Below are 26,054 nucleotides of genomic sequence, written 5' to 3'. Positions count from 1 at the left end.
TGGTTTCGTTTACATCCATCTCGACGGCTTCGTTTATCACAAAGGGACCCAGACAGGCGCTTGAGTTTGACGTCATGGCTTCACAACTCACAGCTGATTGTGCGGTGCGCGGTCAACGTCTGGGGTTCTTGCAAACCGTCTAGTGTATTCCGATTCCTGACCTAGTCACTGGAGAGAAATGAAATTCAGCAGAAGTACTAGGTGGCGGCGCCAGCCTGGCCGGAGGAAAGTAGATGTAGAAGATGAATGATGTACCATCAACCAGGTTCCACCTGATTGTTTTCTCCTGGGTTATCCATGCTGGAAACTTGGGTTTATCAAACCCTGAGCCATACCTGTCACTGGGATGCTATGGACAGCTATCTGGATGAACTGGAGAAGGTATGTGACCAGATTATTTTTTAAATCTACTCCACCAAATTATTTACCCCAAAACTGTCATGCTGAACTTGTATTTAATGATCTCTTTCAACAGAGATGCAATGACAATTCTTCATTTTCCTCTGAGGAACTGCTGATGTACTGCCTGCTCCTACACCTGGCAGGGACAGACACTACATCCAATACGTTGCTGTTTGGCTTCCTCTACCTCATGGCCAGACCACATATTCAGGGTAAAACACCTGCATGTTTAAATATGATCTACTGGAGTCCTCTGCCATATGAAAGTGTACGGGGGCGCAATGGTTATGTGTCTCCCTGTTGGATCAAATCAGTGGCAAAACAAGATAATGATTTTCAACAAGATGTTATTTATTGATCGGGCTTGTTACTGTGCACTTTGAAACTTTTCCTGATGAGGGTCTGCTACTTGCTTGTCTCAGTAGTCAGTAGTATCAGTAGTCATTAATTCGATTAATTTTGTAAAGTAATCTGGCCAACACTGTGTCATACCCTGGAACATTTCAGAAAAAACAATAAGTTCTTGATGGACATAAGCAAAATGCAGATCTCCACCAGAAAAATGACATGATGGACCTTTAAGGTCAGCCTGTCTTTTTGACAGATTTTGGGGACATGAAGCCCCTATATATGTAGCTGCTAGGATCATTTGCGTACTCCAAACTCTTCACCAAATTAAAAGTTTCTCTTTTCCCCATGTAGAACGCTGTCAGCAGGAGATAGACCGAGTCCGCGAGGGGAAGGACTCTGTCACATTTGAAGACAGACACAACATGCCTTATGTCCAGGTGTAGCAGAGCGGCATATTTGTAAGTGTACTTCAAGGTAGTAAAGTTGCCAACAACACCACCTGGTAATACCAGGACACAGTGTTTTTCACCACCCACTATACAAACACAGGTTCGTTGACTGAATATGGCATGAGACTTGAATATACTTTACATTGAATTTATTATCCATTTTTTTGCAAAGGGTTAATCACATACATCCTCGACCAGTCCTGTGCATTCATTGTCCATTGGATCGCATGGCCTTGTTGCTTGGAATTACCTTAGGACCATTATCAGAAGAATATTGTGCCTCTTGGAGACTCGCAGTAGGGCTTTCCACAAAACGGAGACTTCAGAGAGCGAGTCCTTTCACCAAGGGCCACGACCACCGAACAGACCGGGTACACGGTGAAAGAAAAAGAGAAAAGGGGAGGCTTCCCGCCAGCAGGAGCCTAAATATAACATGTTACATGTAACATACAATACACACGACAAAGAGGAACACAAAATAAACCATAGCGACATACCGTGTAGAATTCACCGCGGCACGCCACCCAAACACGCAGAGGACCGCCCAGCGCCGAGACACAAATGCTACAAAACACAACCCGCGTTAACCTCACGCACGGCGTTACTGAGCCAGCAAGACGATTTCCCCACTTACGCCCACGATGCCCGCACACTCTCTGCAATTACTGTGCTGAACACCTTGCAACAGTAAACTTAGTGCGCCTAAACGTGGTCCACTCGAGGCCTCGCATCTTGCGGCCATGACAGCTTAGCTCCGCCAGCTTGCGACGTCAGCGGTCGGAGTTCAGGAGGGAGGGGCGAGCGTAGCGCATAGCGCCCCTTTTATAGGTAGGTTTGTGACCTATAAACCCGATACTATCACATTAAAAAATTAGCAACTATACTGAAAATAAATACTGTGTTCAAACTGCTATCATCTACTTTTTTAGGCAGTTATTCACGAAGTTCAGAGAACTGCCAACACTGTTCCTCTCGGCCCATTCCATTCAACCACCAGAGACACAGAGCTTATGGGCTACTCTATTCCTAAAGTAAGCAGATACTTGTCCACAAATACAACTGCACATATTCTAAACGAGACAGATGAAATAATAAAATCATTCGACTTTGGTCCTAGGGCACTATTGTCATCCCCAACCTGTCGTCAGCGCTCAGTGAGGAGGGACAGTGGAAGTTTCCTCATGAATTCAACCCTGAAAATTTTCTCAACCACAAGGGAGAGTTTGTCAAACCAGATGCCTTCCTGCCCTTCTCTGCTGGTACAGAAGTTCAAACAGCACTAAAACATGGACAATTGTAAGTATAAGTATATTTTTTAGGTAATGTTCTATGTTTTTGTCCAGGTCTTCGAGTGTGTTTGGGAGAAGGCCTGGCCCGTATGGAGCTCTTCCTCATCATGGTGACTCTTCTGAGGAAGTTTAGCTTCATTTGGCCTTAGGATGCAGGAGAGCCTGACTTTACTCCAGTGTTTGGCATCACCATGACGCCAAGACCGTACAACATGAAAGTAGAGATCAGATGAAAAAGTTTGGTTAACATGATGGGATAGCAGATCATATTTCATTGAACTGTAGGGCAACTTGGAATACAATTTCCCTTAAAGGCCATGCACCCCATTTTTCTCATGTGATAGCATTAAGTAAAAGCTTATTATAGAGCATTTTATTCATCAGGAAACAGGAAGTGTGTCATTAGCATACTAGTTATTATTAGTTGTCATACTAGTTGTTATTGTGATTCTACTCTGGTCTCTCAAATTTGTGAAAAATAAACTAATTGCAGTAAATATAGGATGCTCAGATGCTATGTAGGTAAGTGAGCAATACATTTGTAAAATGGTTTAAAATTAACTATTTTTATTTTTCACTTTTTTTAAGTTTCAAATTTTAAATGTTTTAATTTAATATGTTTCGGGTTTTTTTGTATTGTTTTGTTTTTAATTGAAGCAACAGTATACTCTTACATTTCATAATTTCATTTTGTAAGTCCTCAAGGCGATTCATAAACTTACACACAAAGTTTCTGATCACAGCATTCAACGTGGGAAGAATTTTCTGCACAAACAGCAAACTGGCCCTGGTCCATTGAGGGATTTTCAGTTGCTTGAGTAGTAGTTTCCCAAATACTTTTGTTGAACCAAAGTCAAATGATTTAATTTTACTATATAAGGCTATTCTGCCCATGTCTGATTATAAAATATTTAGAATAAGTTTAGAGCAGGTTTACAGTGGAATGAGTTTATTTGGTCCTTTATATTCAGCCTGTTCTTTGCTCACTTATGTGAACCAATTTATTAGAATGAATCAGTGACCAGCATCAGCACACTGCTAGTTTTGGTAAGAGTGGCGCTATCATGTGTTCATTTGAAGTAACTGCAGTAAGAGAAGAATTATTGAGTGCATCTGCGGTGAGACCGGAGTTGTGTAGGTCTCCCGTGCCATAGACTGATAAAAAACTTTACTGAACAAACTTACAAATTAATGTGCCAGTAAAAGACAGGTTAGACTATTAATTTCCTTAATACATAGTTCATTAGATTCAAGGTTTTAATGAAAACATTACCTATGATCTTTAGTTTTGTAATTTTACTTACTGGTTGGTATGGGTATGAGGTATATGAGATATGTTAACAACCATATTAACAAGTGCCAAAACTTGTCTACATTACGCAATCGTTATGATTTGACAATTAAAAATAAATTACATCACCTTTATTTAATTCAATTTTTAAAGAAAAAATGTTTTGTGTGTAAATTGTTTCTGCCTTTTGAATGGAATTGACGAAGGTTAATAACAAAGATAGTGGGATTCCATTTTAGGACTCACTGCTCCTTCCTGTGTTCGATAATTTTTTTGTTTTAGACTTTTCTTCACAAATTGCTGCTAGCTGGTTAGATATGCCAATTTATATATTCAGTTTATGATTGACATGGAGACTAATCATAGACTCCCACACATCGTTTTGCACCAGTCTCTCACAAGGCTACATAGTTGCTCTGAATCTCTCCCTTCACATTAGAATTTCCCTTTTTATTGCAAACTGTAGACTACCACAGGAGGCAGGACTTTACAGACTGTTTTGAACCTTCCCAGTCTCTCTTCATACAGAGCTGACTTCACTGGTCGACTCTCCTCTCTCCAATCTCTCCTCTATCTCCTGTCACGATGATTGTCTCTGTGCTGCTGTTGGGCATCATCATAGTCTTCCTCATCATACATCTTAAGTCTCGACGACCCAAGAACTTCCCTCCTGGACCTATCGTGCTGCCATTTTTGGGAAACATGCACAATCTGTTCTCAAGTAACCCTTTGAATGACATAGAGAAGGTATGAGGTTTGTTTTCATTTCTCAGAATCATACATTGCATTTCATAACCCATTTTCAACATGTTTTATAGCTTTCTTTTATTATTATTAGTTTTTTATTCTTTTAATTTAGATTGTATCACTTAGGTACACTATAAAACTTCTGCTGGTGTTACTCACTTGCCTGTCTTCAAAGAGATGGAAAAAAGCAATGCATTCACCATGGAGACAAACATGTAGTGGGATTTTCATGAGAAAAGTTACATGGTGCAACTTTAATGAGCAAACCATGCATGCACTCAAAAAGTTCCTCGTTTACTATGGCATTTCAGATTTGTTTCACTGCCAGGCATTTGAGCAAATTATATATTTATATTTCTGTAAGATAATGTCTTATATATTTTCGAAAACCAGGGCTTCAACTTACATAATATTAATATTACATAACAGTAGCTAGTTGAATGTGCAATCTATATTTGTTTTGGCTGTTTGTTTAGTCCTGTTTTCTTGGTCCAGCCCATGTAACCTCAAACGCACCCTTCCACTTTTCACTTCCTGCAGTTCACAAAATCATAAAGCGTTTTTATCATTACCAACTGTGGCTGGTGTGTTGTTAGAATTAAGTGACCACAAATTGGAATGCTAGAAATGCATATTGAAAATGAGTTACTTTGGACCACTGCAAACCTTTTAACATGAACTGCTTCAGTTTTTCATGTTTTTAAGGCAGTAAAAATTAACAAACCTACAGCACCTTTAAAGCGAGGTTTGTGAGTTTGTTGAATGTCTCTTCACACTCTTTCGTGATATAGTACAGTATGTCACCTAAAACTTGTATCAGGGTTTAGAAACTTTTGTTGTTGATAAGGATGAAAATTGAAATTTTGTAGCTATCTGTCATCATTTACTATCTGATGAGGGAGAGAGCAGAATTGTTAATGTTTGCTTCATGGGTTTGGTATTGTTTCCAGTTGAGGAGAACTTATGGAAACATCTACAGCCTGTACATGGGGCCCAAAGCTGCTGTGGTGGTGAGTGGGACCCAGACTCTGAAGGAGGCTCTAGTTAACAAAGCTGTGGACTTTGCCGGACGACCTCAGGACACGTTCATGACCAATATCACTGAGAGGAGAGGTAACGCTAAGAACTGAGAATCTTTACATTTCAGTCAATAACTAGCATGGTCTCTATTTTTATTTTGTGAGATTTAGCCAAAAGCATAATAATACTATGGTCTGCTGTAGGTGTACTTCTTGCTGACTACGGTCCGTCCTGGAAGGAGCATCGTCGCTTTGCAATAATGACCATGAGGAACTTTGGTTTGGGCAAACAGTCAATGGAGCAGAGGATTCTGGGAGAACTACAGTACACCATTGATCATCTGGAGAAGAATAGTGGTGAGTAATAAAAGTAAAGAAAGCAGAATATGCTCTCTACCTCTGCTAGTCTAAAAGAATAATCTACCATGTCAGTCATGAATGAAGTCTGAAATACACCAGCTCAGTCATACTTTTGCAGAGTTTGAGTGAGGGCTGCAAGATGACGCACAATCAAATCTAAATTGCTATATGAATGGACAGAAATGGCAAAGGCTGCAATTTGTAAACTATAATAATTTCCTCCGTAAACAACAAAATATCCTGTCTTCTTCTGCATAAAAACTGCTAACCCTGTTGTTTAAATCTGTACAAACACGTTCTTATATACATAATTTTCAGTTTGTGTTTAAGTATTAAGTTGTGGTAGTATGGAGCCCCTAAAAAAATAAAATAGTATTGAAAAATATAAGATTTTAGGGGCCTTTAGGGACTCCATGCTATCCCAATGCATGTCAGAAAAATCGCAGTTAGATATTTTTCTCAAATTGTTAAGCCCTATTACCCATCGATGACTGCATTGGTAGATTATTTATTCTACCCAAAACAAGCCAGTCTTTCAGGTGTATTGAAAGACGTATCCATTAGATGCCACCCAAACTTGTTTTTTGTTTTTTAGGAAAAATTCTGAGCCCCGAAATCATGTTTCATACAGTCGCCTCAAATGTGGTCTGCCAAGTTCTGTTCAATAGACGATATGAGCATAATGAGGAGTTTATTATAACACTTGTGAACTCTTTCTGTGAGATTACCAAAATGGCCAACGGACCCTGGGCTTTGGTGAGTGACTAAAGTTTGCAACTGTTTGTAAATAAATTTTATGTAAACATTGTTACATTTTTTTCCCATTAGCTTCATGACAGTTTCCATTGGGTTCGCAGCTTGCCATTGCCCTTTACTAAAGCGTTTGATGCAATGCAGGTAAGTCTGTTCTTCAAACTTAAGTATTAATCATTATACAAATAATTATACAATACAATATCATCAAATTTGTACTTTATATATGTGTGTGTGTGTGTGTGTGTGTGTGTGTCTGTGTGTGTGTGCATTTTGTTGTTTGTATGTCTCAGAGAGTAAAAAACATGACTATCCCAGTGATTGAGGAACACAAGAAGACCAGAGTGCCAGGAGAACCTCGGGACTTTGTGGACAGCTATCTGGATGAACTGGAGAAGGTTTGTGACCATATTATTTTTAAATGTACTCTGCCAAATTATTTACCCCAAAACTGTAATGCTGAGCTTTTATTTAATGATCCTTTTCAACAGAGATGCAATGACAATTCTTCATTTTCCTCTGAGGAACTGCTGATGTACTGCCTGCTCCTATATGTGGGAGGGACAGACACTACATCCAATACATTGCTGTTTGGCTTCCTCTACCTCATGGCCAGACCACATATTCAGGGTAAAACACCTGCATGTTTAAATATGATCTACTGGAGTCCTCTGCCATATGAAAGAGCATGGGCGCAATGGTTATGCGTCCTCCTGTTGGATCAAATCATTGACAAAACAATATAATGATTTTCAACAAGATCCATCCATCCATCCATTTTCGTCCGCTTATCCGGGGCCGGGTCGCAGGGGCAGCAGCCTAAGCAGGGACTCCCAGATTTCCCTCACCCCAGACACGTCCTCCAGCTCCTCCGGGGGAACCCCGAGACGTTCCCAGGCCAGCCGAGAGACATAGTCCCTCCAGCGTGTCCTGGGTCTTCCCCGGGGCCTCCTCCCGGTGGGACATGCCCGGAACACCTCCCGAGGGAGGCGTCCAGGAGGCATCCGGAACAGATGCCCAAGCCACCTCAACTGGCTCCTCTCGACGTGGAGGAGGAGCGGCTCTACTCCGAGCTCCTCCCGTGTGACTGAGCTCCTCACCCTATCTCTAAGGGAGCGCCCAGCCATCCTGCGGAGGAAACTCATTTCGAGCGCTTGTATCCACAATCTCGTCCTTTCGGTCACTACCCAGAGCTCATGACCATAGGTGAGAGTAGGAACGAAGACTGACCAGTAAATCAAGAGCTTCGCCTTTCGGCTCAGCTCCCCCTTCACCACAACGGTCCGATACAGCGACCGCATCACTGCCGAAGTTGCACCGATCCGCCTGTCAATCTCACGTTCCGTCCTCCCCTCACTCGTGAACAAGACCCCGAAATACTTGAACTCCTCCACTTGAGGCAGGGACTCTCCACCCACCCGGAGAGGGCAAGCCACCTTTTTCCGGTCGAGAACCATGGCCTCGGACTTGGAAGAGCTGATCTTCATCCAAGCCGCTTCACACTCAGGTGCAAACCGCCCCAGTGCACATTGCAGGTCCTGGCCCGATGAAGCCAACAGAACAACATCGTCCGCAAACAGCAGAGCTGAGATCCTGTGGTCCCCAAACCGGACCCCCTCCGGCCCCTGACTGCGCCTAGAAATTCTGTCCTTAAATACAATGAACAGAACCGGTGACAAAGGGCAGCCCTGGCGAAGTCCAACATGCACCGGGAACAGGTCTGACTTACTGCCGGCAATGCGAACACAGCTCCTGCTCCGGTTATACAGGGACTGGACAGCCCTTAGCAAAGGGCCCCGGACCCCATTCTCCCAGAGCACCCCCCACAGGACACCACGAGGGACACGGTCGAATGCCTTCTCCAGATCCACAAACACATGTGGACTGGTTGGGCAAACTCCCATGAACCCTCGAGCACCCGATGGAGAGTGTAGAGCTGGTCCAGTGTTCCACGGCCAGTGCAAAAACCACGCTGCTCCTCCTGGATCTGAGGTTCGACTATCGGCCGGATTCTCCTCTCCAGTACCCTGGCATAGACCTTACCGGGAAGGCTGAGAAGTGTGATTCCCCTGTAGTTGGAACACACCCTCCGGTCCCCCTTCTTATACAGAGGGACCACCACCCCGGTTTGCCAGTCCAGAGGTACTGTCCCCGACCGCCACGCGATGTTGAAGAGGCGTGTCAGCCAAGACAGCCCCACAACATCCAGAGACTTAAGGTACTCAGGACGGATCTCATCCACCCCCGGAGCCTTGCCACCAAGGAGCTTGCCAACCACCTCAGTGACTTCAGCCAGGGTGATGGATGAGTCCGCCTCCGAGTCCCCAGCCTCGGCTTCCTCCTCGGAAGACGTGACGGTAGGATTGAGGAGATCCTCAAAGTATTCCTTCCACCGCCGGACAACGTCCCCAGTCGAGGTCAACAGCTCTCCCCCCGCACTGTAAACAGTGTTGGTGAAGAACTGCTTTCCCCTCCTGAGGCGCCGGACGGTTTGCCAGAATCTCTTTGAGGCCGTCCGATAGTCCTTCTCCATGGCCTCCCCGAACTCCTCCCAGCTCCGAGTTTTTGCCTCCGCGACCACACGGGCTGCAGCACGCTTTGCCCGCTGGTATCCATCAGCTGCCTCAGGAGTCCCCCGAGCCAGCAAGGCCCGATAGGACTCCTTCTTCAGCTTGACAGCATCCCTTACTTCCGGTGTCCACCACCGGGTTCTGGGGTTGCTGCCGCGAAAGGCACCACAGACCTTACGCCCATAGCTCCGAGCAGCCGCATTGACAATAGAGGCCGAGAATGAAGCCCACTCGGACTCCATATCTCCGGCCTCCCCCGGAATCCGGGAGAAGTCCTCCCGGAGGCTGTTGGAAGTTGAAAGTCCCTCCGACAGAGGGCTCCGCCAGACGTTCCCAACAGACCCTCACTACACGCTTGGGCCTGCCAGGTCTTTCTGGCTTCCTCCTTCGCCAGCGAACCCAACTCACAACTAGGTGGTGATCAGTTGACAGCTCAGCCCCTCTCTTCACCCGAGTGTCCAAGACACGCGGCCGGAGATCAGATGACACAACTACAAAGTCGATCACCGACTTTCCGGCCTAGGGTGTCCTGGTGCCACGTGCACTTATGGACACCCTTGTGCTCGAACATGGTGTTTGTTATTGACAAACTGTGACTAGCACAGAAGTCCAATAACAAAACACCACTCGGGTTCAGATCAGGGAGGCCGTTCCTCCCAATCACCCCTCTCCAAGTGTCACTGTCATTGCCCACGTGGGCGTTGAAGTCCCCCAAGAGAACAACGGAGTCCCCGGTCGGTGCACTGTCTAGTACCCCTCCCAAGGACTCCAAGAAGGCCGGGTACTCTGCTCTGCTGTTCGGCCCATAGGCCGACACCACAGTGAGAAACCTGTCCCCAACCCGAAGGCGCAGGGACGCGACCCTCTCGTTCACCGGGGTGAACTCCAACACACGGCGGCTGAGCTGTGGGGCAATGAGCAGGCCCACACCAGCCCGCCGCCGCTCCCCGCGGCCAACGCCAGAGAAATGGAGAGTCCAGCCCCTCTCAAGGAGTTGGGTTCCAGAGCCCAAACTGTGCGTGGAGGTGAGGCTATATCTAGTCGGTAACGCTCAACCTCCCGCACAAGCTCAGGCTCCTTCCCCCCCAGCGAGGTGACTCCATGTCCCCAGAGCTAGTCTCCATGTCCGGAGATCCGGTCGTCGAGGCCCCCGCCGTCGACTGCTGCCCAGATCTCTCTGCACCGGCCCCATATGGATCCTCCCACGGGTGGTGTGCCCACTTGAGGACGGCCTTACGTCGCTCCTTCGGGCTGAGCCCGGCCGGGCCCCATGGGGGGAGGCCCGGCCACCAGGCGCTCGCTGGCGAACACCCACCCCAGGCCTGGCTCCAGGGTGAGGCCCCGGTGACGCCAATCCGGGCGACGTAACTGGCCTTGCTGGTGTAGTCATCATATAGGGCTTCTGAACCATTCCCCCCAGACCTGTTTGCCTTGGGTGACCCTAGCAGGGGCATGAAGCCCCCAACAACATAGCTCCCGGGATCATTCGGGCACTCAAACCCCTCCACCATAATAAGGTGACGATTCAAGGAGGGGGATTTTCAACAAGATGGCAAATGGAAAAATTCTATTTGTCAACTGGACAAACGTTTATTTGGTCAAATGCATTCAATGAAACTCCTCTGAAACTAACACATCTACTTGTTTACAATTTCTGTTAGTTAGCTAAGCCTATTGATCTTGCATTGAGTGTGGGGTCTAATTATTATAATCATTCAGGGCCATAAAGGGTGCTTTCACACCTCTGGACCTGACCTGGCTATCGCTATTGTTTTCTTTGCTTGTTTTGATTTAGGTTTGAGGATGGAGTTGTAAATAGGAGATAGGTGGTGTCTGAGCCCCCATTTCTGTTCAAAGGTGGATTGTCTTTCCTAACAAAAATAGCTTCTTTAACTCCCCTCTCAAACCAGTTCTTTTCTCTGGCTAGGATCTGTACCTCACAGGCTTTTAGATGGAGATGTACAGCAGACTGAGGTCCACTATTGCTCTCTCATCTGTGTTGGTACATCCTCTTGATAAGTGGCTGTTTTGTTTCTCCAGTGTAGTGCTTACTGTAGTTTGCACTTCACTGAATGGAGTAGACCACATTGCTTTGTTTGTGGCTCAGTGTTTTCTCCTTTGAGTGGACCAGTTTCTGTCTTAAAGTGTTTGTAGGTTTGAAATAGACTGGGATTTTATGTTTATGTCTGAAAATCCTCTGTAATTTTTCAGAAACACCAGCCACGTAAGGAATAGTTATTCCATCTTCAAACCTATTGTATTTTCCAGGCTATTAGGCGCACTGGATTATAAGGTGCACTGTCATTAAAAGGTCTATTTTCTAACTTTTTTCACAAATAAACCGCACCGTATTTTAAATGAAACACAACAGTTAGATGACTCTGTCGGACTTTGTTTGGTGCTTTCACGGTAACTCTCGGCTTTGTTCAGTTGTGGCACGTTCACAGTGACTCAGTTGTTCAGTTGTGGCTTAGAGTGGCACATTGCACTCGCTTGTTCAGTTCGTTTCTCCATTCCATTCCTCATCCGCATGGAGTGATGAGTGTGGCTGTGAGTGTGTTTCGCTGTGCGGTTGCTGTCTGCTCCATGCATGTTTGCATGCGCAGCAGGTGGTGCGAATTTGTAGTTTACTGAAGTCGTGGGTCGTGGGCTGGGACACCCGAGTGGATTCGTGTATGGGGCGTTCTGGATTGCGGGGCGCGCAATCGTTTTTTGATGGGGTTGGAGGCTTAAGAGCGCATCTAATAGCCCGGAAAATATAGTAAATCAAAACAAGGAAAACAATAGGGATCGCCAGGTCAGGCCCAATTAATCGGGCTTGTTACTGTGCACTCTAACTTTTCCTGATGAAGGGTCTGCTACTTGCTTGTCTCCAGGGAGATGTACATCTGTAATATGGCCTTGTGGAGCACTGTCCATCAGTGTTGTGGAGTAACTAGTAGATTACACTTACTTGGACTAGCAACTTTTAGTTACTTTTTCCCTGCCATAAATGTGGGTAATCTACTAGAACTGTGTCATAAAACAGTAATGATTAACAAGCGCAGGATCTTCTCCTCTTCAGGCAAATCAGCTGTAAACCAAAACAGCATAAATATTGGTTTAAGGAGTACTGTGCACGTCGCCTCTGCTTGAGTAACTGAAAGTAACTTATAGTAGTCATTTTGAAACTAATTAATTAGAGTAGTAATTACGTTACTTTTAAAAGGAGTAATCAGCAATCAGTAATTTAACTACTTATGCAAAGTAATTTGGCCAACATTGTGTAATACTCTGGAACATTCCAGAAAAAACAGTAAGTTCTTGATGGACATAAGCAAAATGCAGATCTCCACCAGAAAAATGACATGATGGACCTTTAAGCCCAGCCTGTCTTTTTGACAGATTTTGGGGACATGAAGCCCCTATATATGTAGCTGCTAGGACCATTTGGGTATTCCAGCCTCTTCACCAAATTAAAAGTTTCTCTTTTCCCCATGTAGAACGCTGTCAGCAGGAGATAGACCGAGTCCTCGAGGGGAAGGACTTAGTCACATTTGAAGACAGACACAACATGCCTTATGTCCAGGTAAAAATTTAGCAACTATACTGAAAATAAATACTGTGTTCAAACTGCTATCATCTACTTTTTTAGGCAGTTATTCACGAAGTTCAGAGAACTGCCAACACTGTTCCTCTCGGCCCATTCCATTCAACCACCAGAGACACAGAGCTTATGGGCTACTCTATTCCTAAAGTAAGCAGATACTTGTCCACAAATACAACTGCACATATTCTAAACGAGACAGATGAAATAATAAAATCATTCGACTTTGGTCCTAGGGCACTATTGTCATCCCCAACCTGTCGTCAGCGCTCAGTGAGGAGGGACAGTGGAAGTTTCCTCATGAATTCAACCCTGAAAATTTTCTCAACCACAAGGGAGAGTTTGTCAAACCAGATGCCTTCCTGCCCTTCTCTGCTGGTACAGAAGTTCAATCAGCACTAAAACATGGACAATTGTAAGTATAAGTATATCTTTTAGGTAATGTTCTATGTTTTTGTCCAGGTCTTCGAGTGTGTTTGGGAGAAGGCCTGGCCCGTATGGAGCTCTTCCTCATCATGGTGACTCTTCTGAGGAAGTTTAGGTTCATTTGGCCTGAGGATGCAGGAGAGCCTGACTTTACTCCAGTGTTTGGCATCACCATGACGCCAAAACCATACAACATGAAAGTGGAGATTAGATGAAAAAGTTTGGTTAACATGATGGGATAACAGATCATATTTCATTGAACTGTAGGGCAACTTGGAATACAATTTCCCTTAAAGGCCATGCACCCCATTTTTCTCATGTGATAGCATTAAGTAAAAGCTTATTATAGAGCATTTTATTTATCAGGAAACAGGAAGTGTTCCATTAGCATACTAGTTATTATTAGTTGTCATACTAGTTGTTATTGTGATTCTACTCTGGTCTCTCAAATTTGTGAAAAATAAACTAATTGCAGTAAATATAGGATGCTCAGATGCTATGTAGGTAAGTGAGCAATACATTTGTAAAATGGTTTAAAATTAACTATTTTTATTTTTCACTTTTTTTTTTTAAGTTTCAAATTTTAAATGTTTTCATTTAATATGTTTCGGGGTTTTTTGTTTTGTTTTGTTTTTAATTGAAGCAACAGTATACTCTTACCTGAGTAAACATTTTGGTTACTCTCCTGACTGTGAGTAAACCTACAAGTGACAAAAGCTTTTTATTGACAATAATGATAATGAAATGATGTGAACATTTGTGTTTCTTACAATTCTTCAGATATGGATTTTGTCTCTATCCTTTAAAAATACCAGATTTTGTGCATTATTAAATTAAATTAAATTAACTTCAGGTCAACTTAAAGTTATTGTTGATCAGGCAATCAGTCAAGCTTTATTTCAGACTGCAGGGGATCCATATAGAACATTTAAAAAACAGAAGACGCACAATACAACAATAATATTTAAGCATATCTTTTTAAGTAGTTCCTCCAGTGCCTCCAGAGTTCAGAGATGTACCTACCTGACACTGTTCTGCTCAGGCATTATTATTAAAACTTTCATAATTTCATTTTGTAAGTCCTCAAGGCGATTCATAAACTTACACACAAAGTTTCTGATCACAGCATTCAACGTGGGAAGAATTTTCTGCACAAACAGCAAACTGGCCCTGGTCCATTGAGGGATTTTCAGTTGCTTGAGTAGTAGTTTCCCCAAATACTTTTGTTGAACCACTACTTTGTACTTCTACCTGAGTCAAATGATTTAATTTTACTATATAAGGCTATTCTGCCCATGTCTGATTATAAATTATTTAGAATAAGTTTAGGGCAGGTTTACAGTGGAATGAGTTTATTTGGTCCTTTATATTCAGCCTGTTCTTTGCTCACTTATGTGAACCAATTTATTAGACTGAATCAGTGACCAGTATCAGCACACTGCTAGTTTTGGTAAGAGTGGCGCTATCATGTGTTCATTTGAAGTAACTGCAGTAAGAGAAGAATTATTGAGTGCATCTGCGGTGAGACTGGAGTTGTGTAGGTCTCCCGTGCCATAGACTGATAAAAAACTTTACTGAACAAACTTACAAATTAATGTGCAGTAAAAGACAGGTTAGACTATTAATTTCCCTAATACATAGTTCATTAGATTCAAGGTTTTAATGAAACATTACCTATGATCTTTAGTTTTGTAATTTTACTTACTGGTTGGTATGGGTATGAGGTATATGAGATATGTTAACAACCATATTAACAAGTGACAAAACTTGTCTACATTACGCAATCATTATGATTTGACAATTAAAAATAAATTGCATCATCTTTATTTAATTCAATATTTAAAGAAAAATGTTTTGTGTGTAAATTGTTTCTGCCTTTTGAATGGAATTGACGAAGGTTAATAACAAAGATAGTGGGATTCCATTTTAGGACTCACTGCTCCTTCCTGTGTTCGATAATTTTTTTGTTTTAGACTTTTCTTCACAAATTGCTGCTAGCTGGTTAGATATGCCAATTTATATATTCAGTTTATGATTGACATGGAGACTAATCATAGACTCCCACACATCGTTTTGCACCAGTCTCTCACAAGGCTACATAGTTGCTCTGAATCTCTCCCTTCACATTAGAATTTCCCTTTTTATCACAAACTGTAGACTACCACAGGAGGCGGGGCTTTACAGACTGTTTTGAACCTTCCCAGTCTCTCTTCATACAGAGCTGACTTCACTGATCGACTCTCCTCTCTCCAATCTCTCCTCTATCTCCTGTCACGATGATTGTCTCTGTGCTGCTGTTGGGCATCATCATAGTCTTCCTCATCATACATCTTAAGACTCAACGACCCAAGAACTTCCCTCCTGGACCTATCGTGCTGCCATTTTCCGGGAACATGCACAATCTGAGACCTAGTAACCCTTTGGATGACATAGAGAAGGTATGAGAGCACATTGAAATCCTTGTATTCTCCAAACTGCATTTTTTTTGGTCAAGTCTATGACATTTTTATAACTTTGAACCATATAGACTTTAGTGTTTTTTATTTCTATTTACCCTAAAGCATGCATTATATTTTACAACCCATTTTTTATCATGTTTCAATTAGGTGCACTATAAAGTTTCTGGCGTCACTTGCCTGTCTTCAAAGAGATAGAAAAAAAACATTAGAGTTTTCAGGAAAAACAACACAGTTACCATTGAGACAAACATGGGGTGGGCCCTTCATCAGAATTGTAACATAGTGCAACTTTAACCGTGCATGCACTCCAAAAAAATTTAATTTCAGGCTTGTTTCTCAGCCAGTCATTTAAGAAAATTCTAAATTTTTCCCAATAATTGTTCTAATATCTTGCAATGTTTTATAGATTTTTAGAAAACCACTACTTCAGCTTATAATATTACGTAACTCTAGCTAGTTGAATGCACAGCCTGTATTTGTTTTGTCTTTCATAGTCCTGTTTTAACATGCACAACACTCTTTGGTCCAGCCCATGTAACCTCAAATGCACTCTTCCACTTTCCACTTCCTGCAATTCACAAAAACAATCAAATTAGACTGTGGAATGTATTGTTGACCACATTGCAGAAATGTGCCAAATCAGATGCAGACCACATATAGGGCGCTGTCCCATTCAAGTTCTGTTTTGTCAAAGATCAATCGACTTCAAAAGTTCATTGTGTTGCAGTGACGTGACGCAGGGGGTGTTCTAGTTACCAGGGTGATGCAATGCACACATTAGCAAACACTGTCAAAGTTTTAAAATTGTCTGGAACCTCAAAATGGTTTTAAACAACACATTTTCAGGAGCCTGTGACCCATATGAATGTTCATGGTCCTTCAACAAAAAGGTGAGAGTGACTAAAAACGAATGTGACTGTAATTGTTTGCACTAATCTGCTCACCTGTTCTGGTTCCAACTAAGTCAGTTATTTCTAGTAAGAAAACACAGATTAATGTCTCACTTGAGTAACAAAGCCTCAGACAGAGTAGATCCTACAGTTAGCATCACACCCCCCAGGGAATTTTGATGGAACCAGCTGCGAAGTGTTAAAAGAGATATTGCTTTGTCTACAATGTTCACACTATATGCAAAATTGTGAGCAGGATCACCTCTCCACAGATCTGATCCGTAACTTGGCCTGGTGGTGCAACTTGCTCATCTCCATGAAGATAGGTACACTTAATGTCATATTGTGGAACATTTTTTGCAAAGGAAAATGAGCAAGTAGTGAACCCTATACCTGGACAGAAAAGTTACACAGTGCACGTTTAAGCTTCCCATGTAGCTCAGTTGTAGTTTAGTTGGAGATGCAATCTCCCTAGAACCCAAAGGTTGATAGTTCAATCCACACTTCTTCTGGTACACACTGCTGTTGTGTTCTTGGGAAAGAGACGCCTCAACCACACTGTCTCCAATGTCTATGCACAAAGGGGGTTATAACGTGTGTGTGCGTTTAGTACCTTGATGTAAAAGTGCTTTCAATTTCCATAGACACTGATTTTTTTTTACTTTGAGAAACTTTTTGACCTTAGATGTTAATACATTATTCTTATTGTTTGCCTTCTTTAATATGTTTGGTGATTCGTATTTTTTATAATGTTACTAACTACTAACTTGTTCTCCATATATTTATGCAAGCTTATCAAGTCCTCTATGATGCTGTTTTGGGGCATAGGAATAGTTTTGACTGTTTTAAGAAGTATCTAATTATGAAGCATTTTTATCATTGCCAAGTAAGAAGTAAGGCTGGTGCGATAAATTAGGATGGTAGAAATGTGTCATGAAAGTGAGTAACTTTGGACCACTAGAAACCTTTTAAAATGAACTAAAGTTAGTACTGTTTTCACATAGGTAAGACAGTGAAAGAAGAATGGAGAAGTAAGTTTTTCTTTATTTAGCACTTTTCACAGACATATGACACAAATACGCTTTACAGAGCATTGGCCATTCACTCCATACCTGGTGAAGGTAAGCTACTATTGTAGCCACAGCTGCCCTGACTGACGGAAGTGCGACTGCCAATCTGTCCCATCGGTCCCTCTGACCACCAACATCACTCACGCACACACCACTTTCATACTAGGCAATGTGGGTGAAATGCCTTGCCTAAGGACGCAACAGCAGTTTTTGTGGCTGGTGCCCCACTGTGGCACCTGGGATTCCCTCCAGTCTCTCATCCAAGTGCTACCCAGGCCCGGCCCTGCTTAGCTTCTGAGATCTGATGAGATCAGGCTATAACAAGCCGGTATGGCCACACAAGCCAGTACAGAATACAGGATTGCATTAAATAAATAATAATTAAATCTTGCATATTTAGGTTATTCTCTCAGACAGAAAACATTGTTCCACCTTGTGATGTTTTGTGACAATACAAGAAGTGCTCCACTATGTTTTTAAACTCTATACACCTTCACTAGAATCATTTGGATCATTTCAGCCCTGTAATTCCCTATCTCTACTGAACTAAAGGTAAAGGGTAGCTGCACTTTGAGCACTTTGAGCTTTGGAGATGTACAGATTAATAAAGGTTTACTCAAACATGTCATAATGAAACTAAATATATTCTAACAGGGCTTAAAGTGAGAATCAGTTGTGTGTAATATACAGTAGGACCTCTACATTTTTCAAGTATCTGTCATAATTTTATATCTGATGAGGGAGAGCAGAAGTCAGAACAAATCGCTAATGCTTGTTTCATGGGTTTGGTATTGTTGTCAGTTGAGGAAGACTTATGGGAACATCTACAGCCTGTACATGGGGCCCAGAGCTGCTGTGGTGGTGAGTGGGACCCAGGCTCTGAAGGAGGCTCTAGTTAACAAGGCTGTGGACTTTGCCGGACGACCTCAGGACATGTTCATGAACGACGTCGTAGAGAGAAGAGGTAGGTGTCGGTATCCAACAGTTTAGGCTATGGAGCTCAGTGGGTGGGTTAATTTTTCACATTGTTGACGCTCTGACATTTTTAACTGCTTTTTAAAACATTGACACAATAAGCTTTTATATAAGCATTATAATATTCATTGTTTCCTATTAGTTATTATTAATAATATTGCAAAGTAAAATTTCTTAATAAGGAAATATAAAGTCCAGATCAAGCCTAATTTTTATTTTATTTTATGTTTTGGGGGGGGGGGTAAGGAGAAAACAGGAATTTTCTGAGCAGGACAAAGTAGGATTACTCAAACAATAAATTACTCAAAATAAAACTTTGAGTAAGCTAATGATGAAGGAACACCTTTATAATATGGTTAAAAGCTAATTAAAATATATCCCCTTTAACTGTAGCATTGTTTTAGGGGTGATTTTGGCTGACTATGGTCCCGCCTGGAAGGAGCATCGTCGCTTTGCTTTAACCACCATGAGGAACTTTGGAATGGGCAAACAGTCAATGGAGGAGAGGATTCTGGGAGAACTAGAGTACACCATAGATTTTCTGGAGAAGAATACTGGTGAGTGAATGCATTTGAACCAACATTTAGTTATAAAAATGAACTACAATTATAGATACAGACACTAAATGGTGCCATAATTGCACATTTCTGTTTTGTTTTCATTTAGGTAAAACTATAAGCCCTAACGTAATGTTCCATAGTATTTCCTCCAATGTGGTGTCCCTGGTTTTGTTCAGCACACGATATGAGCATAACGATACATTCATGATTAAACTTGTGAACTGCTTTGATGATGTAAACAAAACTTTAAATGGACCCTGGGCTTTTGTAAGTTACAGAAATTAGTTACATTTGACTTTAGCTTCACTTTAAGTGTAATGTTGTAATGTATATGTTTTTCACAGCTGTATGATTCTTTTCACTGGGTGCGGTACTTGCCATTACCATTCACCAGAGCTTTTAAGGCAAGACAGGTATGGACTGTACTACTACTGCTACTACTATTTTGTTTTCACATAAAGTTCAAATTAAATCTCCATCATTTTAAGGCTGTGGATGTGATTTGTCTTTGTGTTTCTGCTTTTCAGAGAGTTAAAGATATTTTAATTCCGATTATAAATGAACACAAGAAGAACAGAGTGCCAGGCGAACCACAGGACTTGGTCGACTGCTATTTGGATGAGCTGGAGAAGGTGAGGTATAGCACATAAATTTATTAAACGATATCGATAATGACTTCCTCTTTATATAATTAACAGAGAGGCGATGATGGCTCTTCGTTTTGTCCAGAGGAACTGTTTATGTTTTGTCTCAGTCTTTATGGAGCAGGGACGGACACCGTATCCAGCACGCTGCTCACTGGGTTCCTCTACCTCATGACCAAGCCTCACATCCAGGGTAAGACATATTGTGTACAGTAAATGTTAGAAGTAGTAGTAAAATTACAATAATACAGTTACACTAGAATATATATATATATATATATATATATATATATTATATATATATATATATATATATATATATATATATATATATATAATAAATGTGTTTCTTTCTGCGCAGTATCTTTGCTGTTCCCAGTACTGCACTTTTCTGGACTTAGATATCCATTGTTTTTCCCGGTATCTGTTGTAGCCATCTCGAAATGGGAAAGATATATACATATATATGTCTTTTCTCTCCTCCTCAGAACGCTGTCAGCAAGAGATAGACCAAGTGCTGGAGGGAAAGGACTTAGTAACTTTTGAAGAAAGACACAACATGCCTTATGTTCAGGTACTCGATGTGGTAGTTAACAGTAGTTGTCCCACTAATTTCTTCATGGCTTGATCATTGTCCTTAATTATTTGCAGTCAGTACTCCATGCTATTGCTGTGTCTTTGGCCAAGACACTTCAGTCTAGATGCCTGTATGAGTGTACCTGATTGGTGGGGGTTAGAGAGAGTCCTGTAAGGTTTCTGGTGAAGGGCCTCGCGCTTCCTTGGAGATGTAGACTCTCGCCAGAATAGTGAGGTTGTGCCATTTTAAATCTAATGCTTCTCTTATTGCATGTATTTCAGGCTGTAATTCATGAAATTCAGAGGATTGCCAACATTGTCCCCCTTAGTGTTTTCCATGCCACCACCAAAGACACACAGCTCATGGGTTACTCCATTCCTAAAGTAAGTTAGAGATTTGTTTATTTCAAAAGCATAGATGATCTGTCTATTAGATCTATTTGATAGCATACTTTGGGATGGACTTATTATGGGAACCTAGGTCTTGTGTTTTTATTATAGTTAAAATTAATTACTCAAATTTTAGTCATTCAGCACAATACAAAGAATTTCAAGGGTTGGCAAGTTGGCAGTTACATTGAAAGGGGTATAGGTTAGAGACCCCTGCTACAGGCTGGAGACTCTCTATCTAAACTGTAGCACATTAATTTCTGGTAAATGTATCCTGTATCTCTGATAATGTGGTCCTAGGGCACTATTATCATCCCCAACCTGTCGTCAGCGCTTAGTGAGGAAGGACAGTGGAAGTTTCCTCATGAATTCAACCCTGAAAACTTCCTTAACCACAAGGGGGAGTTTGTCAAACCAGATGCCTTCCTGCCCTTCTCTGCTGGTACAGAATCTAGCCAACAGAAAAAAAATAAAAATAATAAAAAATTGCCATGTCATGCAAAGTTTCTATAATAATGTTTTCTATATTTGTCCAGGTCCTCGAGTGTGTCTGGGAGAAGGCCTGGCCCGTATGGAGCTCTTCCTCATCATGGTGACTCTTCTGAGGAGGTTTAAGTTCATTTGGCCTGAGGATGCAGGAGAGCCTGACTATGAGCTGGAGTTTGGAATCACTGTGACGCCTAAACCGTACAATATGAAAGTGGAGCTGAGGGTTGCAGAATAATTGCAGTTTACTAGATTTCCACAAGAGGGCGATCCTGCTCCTGACACTTACGCCACGGTCCACATTTCTATAGACTAATAGAGGAAACTATATAGAAATCGTTGTAGAGTTAATTGTTATTAAATATAATCTGGGTAACACTTTACAGTTACTACACTTTGATTATTTACAGTAATGCTCAAATAGTCATAGTAATGCGTAAATACTTAATATTTATTCAGGTTTAGAGGTTAGGGTCAGGAGTATTATATAAGTAATTATAATATAATAAATAATATAAGTTGTTACTAATTTGTTAATTATGAATTAAGTCTTTGTTTAATTCTTGTTTATTTTTTATTTTTATTTTTTTTTCATATTGCTAGTTATATGGCAAAATGTTTCTACTTCAACCATGTACAGAATCAGTTTTTGTAAATTATTATTATTATTATTATTATTATTATTATTATTACTATATAATTATATAACATAATTTTCAGCATGTTAGATAAAAAATGTAAAAGCTTCACAAATTTTTTTGTACATGTTTTTACTATATGTTTTTACTATATTAAAATGCATAATCTATATTTTTGTACTGGAAAAATAATACATAAGGAGTCTTGTTTTAGTATAAATAAGTATTTCATTTATTTATCAATAGACAGTCACTCCGTTTCCAGATGTATAAATATAAAGTTGAACATTTCTCACAACAAACAGCACGAACGGACGACACAAACATTAAATACATAATTAATACTTTCAGTTTGGAACAAATCAGCTCTTATTTACAACATATTTACAGACAGAAAAATGGTCCTCCGCTGGATGAATGAATGAAATCAAATGAGATTTTTTTTGGTTTTGTTTTTCTTTCAAAATGGGAATAATAAAGTATTTTATGGTGAGAGGGGAGCATTCAGGGAAAAATTGACTTTTTCTTGGTATCCTTTGGTGGGATTAAGATTTTTTTTTTTTTTTTGTGAACAGCTGTTGAGTTGGGATGTCCGATGGATCAAAGTGGAGGAATGTAAATGGACGGTTTTTGGCCTGCGTCCTTTCACCAAATCCACTACACACTGGACAGGAACCCCTTCTGACAGTATAGGCTACTTCTATATAACTTATTACAATTAAATATAATGCTATAATGCTATCCCTGCTACGGTACAATTAGCCTACTAAAGCTATTTTGTTTCTGGTTGGGACAAAATGTTTATGTTGACAATCAGGCAGCTTAGTGATAAATAATATGACGACAAGTCCATACATGTAAGAAATAAATTAATAAAGAATAAGTAATATTAAATGTGATGCAATGTTATAGTCATGTGTTTACATAGTACAGTAGTAGCTGATGGGTTGAAATGGGAGACCTATACTTAAAACTGCATCTCATGGTCTTGTTCACTCGTGTTTTTTCCTCAGTAAATATAAAAGTGTATAAAAATCTTAATTATAAAAAAGTGGCAAAAGGTGAGATACAGCTCAAAGTTTAAGAGAAGATCATTTTTAGAGTGTTTTGAGTGTGTAAAAGTCCAGGGTGCTTCGATAATACTGGAGTCTATAGCACTTGGTAAATGAGACTGGGGTCCACTGGTGTAGGGGACGGCACCTGGACGGAGCCCCCCTGTGCTGGTGACTGATTGGCCGGTTCGGTGGGTGGAGAGGCAGGGCTTTCGGGGGCTGGCATCAGGCTGTTGGTGTCGGTGGAGATGCGTTCGACGATACTGGACAGACAGTCCAGACTGGAGACTACAGAGCTGCGGTCGCTCTTTACACCGCCTGAAACAAGCAATCACAATAATATTATCATTAAGTGAAACTATTGTAATGCTATCAGTGCAACTATTATCATGAATGAAATAGAACAATCATTTCTGAAAAAGAAGTTAGACCAAAACTGTGTGTCAGAAATAAAGAAAAAAAAAATTAATTAAATACCTAAATTAAAAATATGTAGCCTAATTGGTTATAAAACAGCTCAAAGTTAAATGAGCTAATCTAAGTATTCGTGTTTATAAATTGAACCTAAAAGAATGACACTGACATTTCAAATCTCTACAAATCGTACAAATTATACTAAATAAAACACTTGATTTGGAAAAAATGGAACAACACTGTTATTAGGCTTTAATCTTGGCGAAAGAGTAAAGGAGCAGTCAGATTTTATTCTTTTGTTGGCTCATTAGCTCGTGTTTACTTTCTCTTGAACTGCTTTTGGGACCCTTGGTCAATGGCTCAATTACGCTCTAATTACCAAAATGAAGTGTTGTTAGAGACAGTACGTACCGTTTGGAGTCTCCGAGAAATAAGAGCTGCTGTCGTAACTTCCTCTCCGGGTGGATTGGCAGGTCGGCCCGCTGAAGTCCGCCTGGAACAAGCAAGGGGGGGATTATTATTACCATTAGGATTATTAGTGTTAAAGATGATATAATATAAAACTATAAACAGTAGGCTAAGAATGTACTAGGCCATTCAAATCTTTAAACGCTATTAATGCTCTGGCGTTGATGTATCTAAATGTTACAACAATGGTGAAGCTGTAGAAATAAATAATTTTAAATTCATAAATGCATATTATCTAGAAATTAAAGTAATATTAAGTAAATTCAAACACTTCATGCTTTAAATCCACATGCAAGATGTCGGCTCCCCGTAAGAGATCACACTTGAGGCCTAAAATTTAGATTTCGAAGTCAAATATAATAATAAAGACAACAGCCGGAATCTTAAAATGCATAAGATATTTGTTTATTTATTTTTGTATATTTTTATTTTTGTGATCTACAAAGACATCAGGCATAAACCCCGAGCGTAAAAGTGCGTGTATAAGTTCTCCCTTACGCGCTTTGAAGAGAAGGACATTTGTTCAAAGTCAACATGGAGGTGCGACACAAACACGCTCATAGCCGCGTTACATTAACACTAGTGTCACTATAATGGATCTTAAAACTGTTTCAGCATATGAAAAGTGGAAATGAGCATCAGGATGTTATAATCAACGCGATTTTGTTGTGCGTAAAGGCCTTACGTGGGGCCCGTGGGACAAACTGCTGTTCATTAGTATCTATGTGAGTTTTGCCAAAACACAAAAGTAAATAGGCCTAAATTAAAAGCAGAAAAAGCAGACCCTCAGGGAAACGGGCCTATGGTTTCATGTTACAAATATCCTCATTACTGCCAAAAAATGTATGCGCCCCCCATTTTCCTGACTGCCCCAGTGTGACAGGTGTCAGCGGACTCACCATGCCGTCTGAGCAGTTGGAGCGAGGGCTGGAGGCGTCTGAGTCCCCGCTGTAGTGCTCCAGTACCGGGTAGAAGCTGTCGTCCTGACCGCCGCGGAGCAGCGCTTGCAGAGACTCAATGTAGCTGATGGCGTTGCGGAGGATCTCCACTTTGGGCAGCCGCTGGTTGGGGTTTGCGGTCGTACAGCGCTTGAGCGTCTCAAAGGCGTCATTGACTTTGCTGAGTCGCCTGCGCTCGCGCAGAGTGGCAGCCTTTCTGCGGTCTGCGTTGGTTGTCTTTCTCTTGCATGCTTTGCACGCCCACAGCAGACAGCGGCCTGCCTGGTGGTGCCCGCTGGGTGCACGGACATGCTCGTCATCCTCGACCTCGTGGTGGTGATGGAGGTGCAGAAGAGAATTTGGTGATGGAGAGGAGGACGGAGGAGAGGAAGAGCCGGAGGACGGGGAAGACGCATGCTCGTCTGGTTTCAGCAGACTAACGTGCACAAGCCGTGGGTCCAGATCCTCGAAGAAGTGCATGTCACTGGTGTTGAAGCAAGGATCATCGTAGAAGTCATCCGCAGAGGGGAGAGGGAACGAGATATCCGACAGCTCCATGGTTCCAGCGGTAGTCACGTTAGAATGGGACAGGACGTAGGGCGCGTGAGGGGCAGTGAGGGGAATGTAAGTCCTGTCACAAACTGTTCTGTCTCCTGCTCGCTCCTCGGGCCTCTTAAACCACGGACAGCACCCCGGGGCGGGGCGCAGGCCTCAGCGACCACCGCTCTACAGCCAATCAGGGAGCAACAGGAGGGGTTTACAACTTCACGGTAATTAGTGTACAATTACCCCTAACAGAGCAGTTACACAGTAATATAGTGCTCTGCGTGTGCACTAAGTTGTGCGCGCACACGTGGGAACACTGTGTATCGTGGGCAGTGGATGTACGTGAGTATACGTAAATTAAATGATGAGGCCCGTACGTGTGTGGGCCCGGGCCTTTTGGTCCAATGTTTGGCCTGTCCCTCTGTCCCTGAAGGATGCTTGACCTTTGTGTAAATACAGTAGGCTACGTTTGGAAAGCACACACAAACCTACTTAATAACACCTGCATCATATTATTGTTTTATTGCTGATATTATATAAAGTAGGAAGGTCTAGTGCATTACTCCCAGTAGTTCATCAAAACGTTAGAGAAATACAAACCATTGGTTTTGGCCAATATGTGTCTTTTTATTTAACAGCAACAGCAATATAATTTAATGTATATGCAGGCAATATGTTCCCACTATAATAAAGAATGTACATATG

General features: G+C 41.7%; 3 protein-coding genes across 3 annotated transcripts; 2 read left to right on the top strand and 1 right to left on the bottom strand.

The window, feature by feature from the left end:
• Window positions 1-351: 351 nt before the first annotated feature.
• On the top strand, window positions 352-2,724 carry LOC129409512 (cytochrome P450 2D17-like). The gene is given in 6 exon segments (XM_055155861.1): window positions 352-381; window positions 476-614; window positions 1,105-1,190; window positions 2,132-2,233; window positions 2,320-2,461; window positions 2,546-2,724. Coding segments are annotated over 6 exon segments (678 nt in total).
• A 1,641-nt stretch (window positions 2,725-4,365) lies between these two features.
• LOC110166752 (uncharacterized) lies at window positions 4,366-21,836 on the top strand. The gene is made up of 22 exons (XM_020932046.2): window positions 4,366-4,529; window positions 5,480-5,642; window positions 5,753-5,905; window positions 6,504-6,664; window positions 6,737-6,805; window positions 6,955-7,059; window positions 7,153-7,291; window positions 12,714-12,799; window positions 12,866-12,967; window positions 13,054-13,195; window positions 13,280-13,443; window positions 15,484-15,681; window positions 18,464-18,626; window positions 19,042-19,194; window positions 19,304-19,464; window positions 19,542-19,610; window positions 19,725-19,829; window positions 19,896-20,034; window positions 20,330-20,415; window positions 20,700-20,801; window positions 21,108-21,249; window positions 21,344-21,836. The coding sequence occupies exons 1-22, from the start codon at window positions 4,368-4,370 to the stop codon at window positions 21,529-21,531; spliced, it is 2,952 nt and encodes a 983-aa protein (XP_020787705.2). The 5' UTR covers window positions 4,366-4,367; the 3' UTR covers window positions 21,532-21,836.
• Window positions 21,837-22,078: 242 nt separating this feature from the next.
• On the bottom strand, window positions 22,079-25,566 carry myod1 (myogenic differentiation 1). The gene is made up of 3 exons (XM_020932114.2): window positions 24,765-25,566; window positions 23,809-23,890; window positions 22,079-23,301 (listed from the first exon to the last, which is right to left on the bottom strand). The coding sequence occupies exons 1-3, from the start codon at window positions 25,359-25,361 to the stop codon at window positions 23,081-23,083; spliced, it is 900 nt and encodes a 299-aa protein (XP_020787773.1). The 5' UTR covers window positions 25,362-25,566; the 3' UTR covers window positions 22,079-23,080.
• Window positions 25,567-26,054: the final 488 nt, after the last annotated feature.

The sequence above is a fragment of the Boleophthalmus pectinirostris genome, unplaced genomic scaffold (assembly GCF_026225935.1).
Source record: "Boleophthalmus pectinirostris isolate CB_2022bp ecotype Guang Dong unplaced genomic scaffold, ASM2622593v1 HiC_scaffold_2, whole genome shotgun sequence".
In the NCBI taxonomy this organism is placed as follows: Eukaryota; Metazoa; Chordata; class Actinopteri; order Gobiiformes; family Gobiidae; genus Boleophthalmus; species Boleophthalmus pectinirostris.
Note: the sequence above shows the minus strand (reverse complement) of the source record. Positions and strands in the feature narration are given on the sequence as shown.

Excerpts from the sequence above, each read along its gene's own strand:
- LOC110166752 (XM_020932046.2), top strand. The coding sequence starts at position 4,368 with ATGATTGTCTCTGTGCTGCTGTTGGGCATCATCATAGTCTTCCTCATC. Across the intron at positions 5,906-6,503 it reads TCATCTGGAGAAGAATAGTG|GAAAAATTCTGAGCCCCGAA; the intron begins GTGAGTAATAAA and ends TTTGTTTTTTAG. Across the intron at positions 7,292-12,713 it reads GGCCAGACCACATATTCAGG|AACGCTGTCAGCAGGAGATA; the intron begins GTAAAACACCTG and ends TTCCCCATGTAG.
- myod1 (XM_020932114.2), bottom strand. The coding sequence starts at position 25,361 with ATGGAGCTGTCGGATATCTCGTTCCCTCTCCCCTCTGCGGATGACTTC. Across the intron at positions 23,891-24,764 it reads CCAACTGCTCAGACGGCATG|GCGGACTTCAGCGGGCCGAC; the intron begins GTGAGTCCGCTG and ends TGCTTGTTCCAG. Across the intron at positions 23,302-23,808 it reads TTTCTCGGAGACTCCAAACG|GCGGTGTAAAGAGCGACCGC; the intron begins GTACGTACTGTC and ends TGCTTGTTTCAG.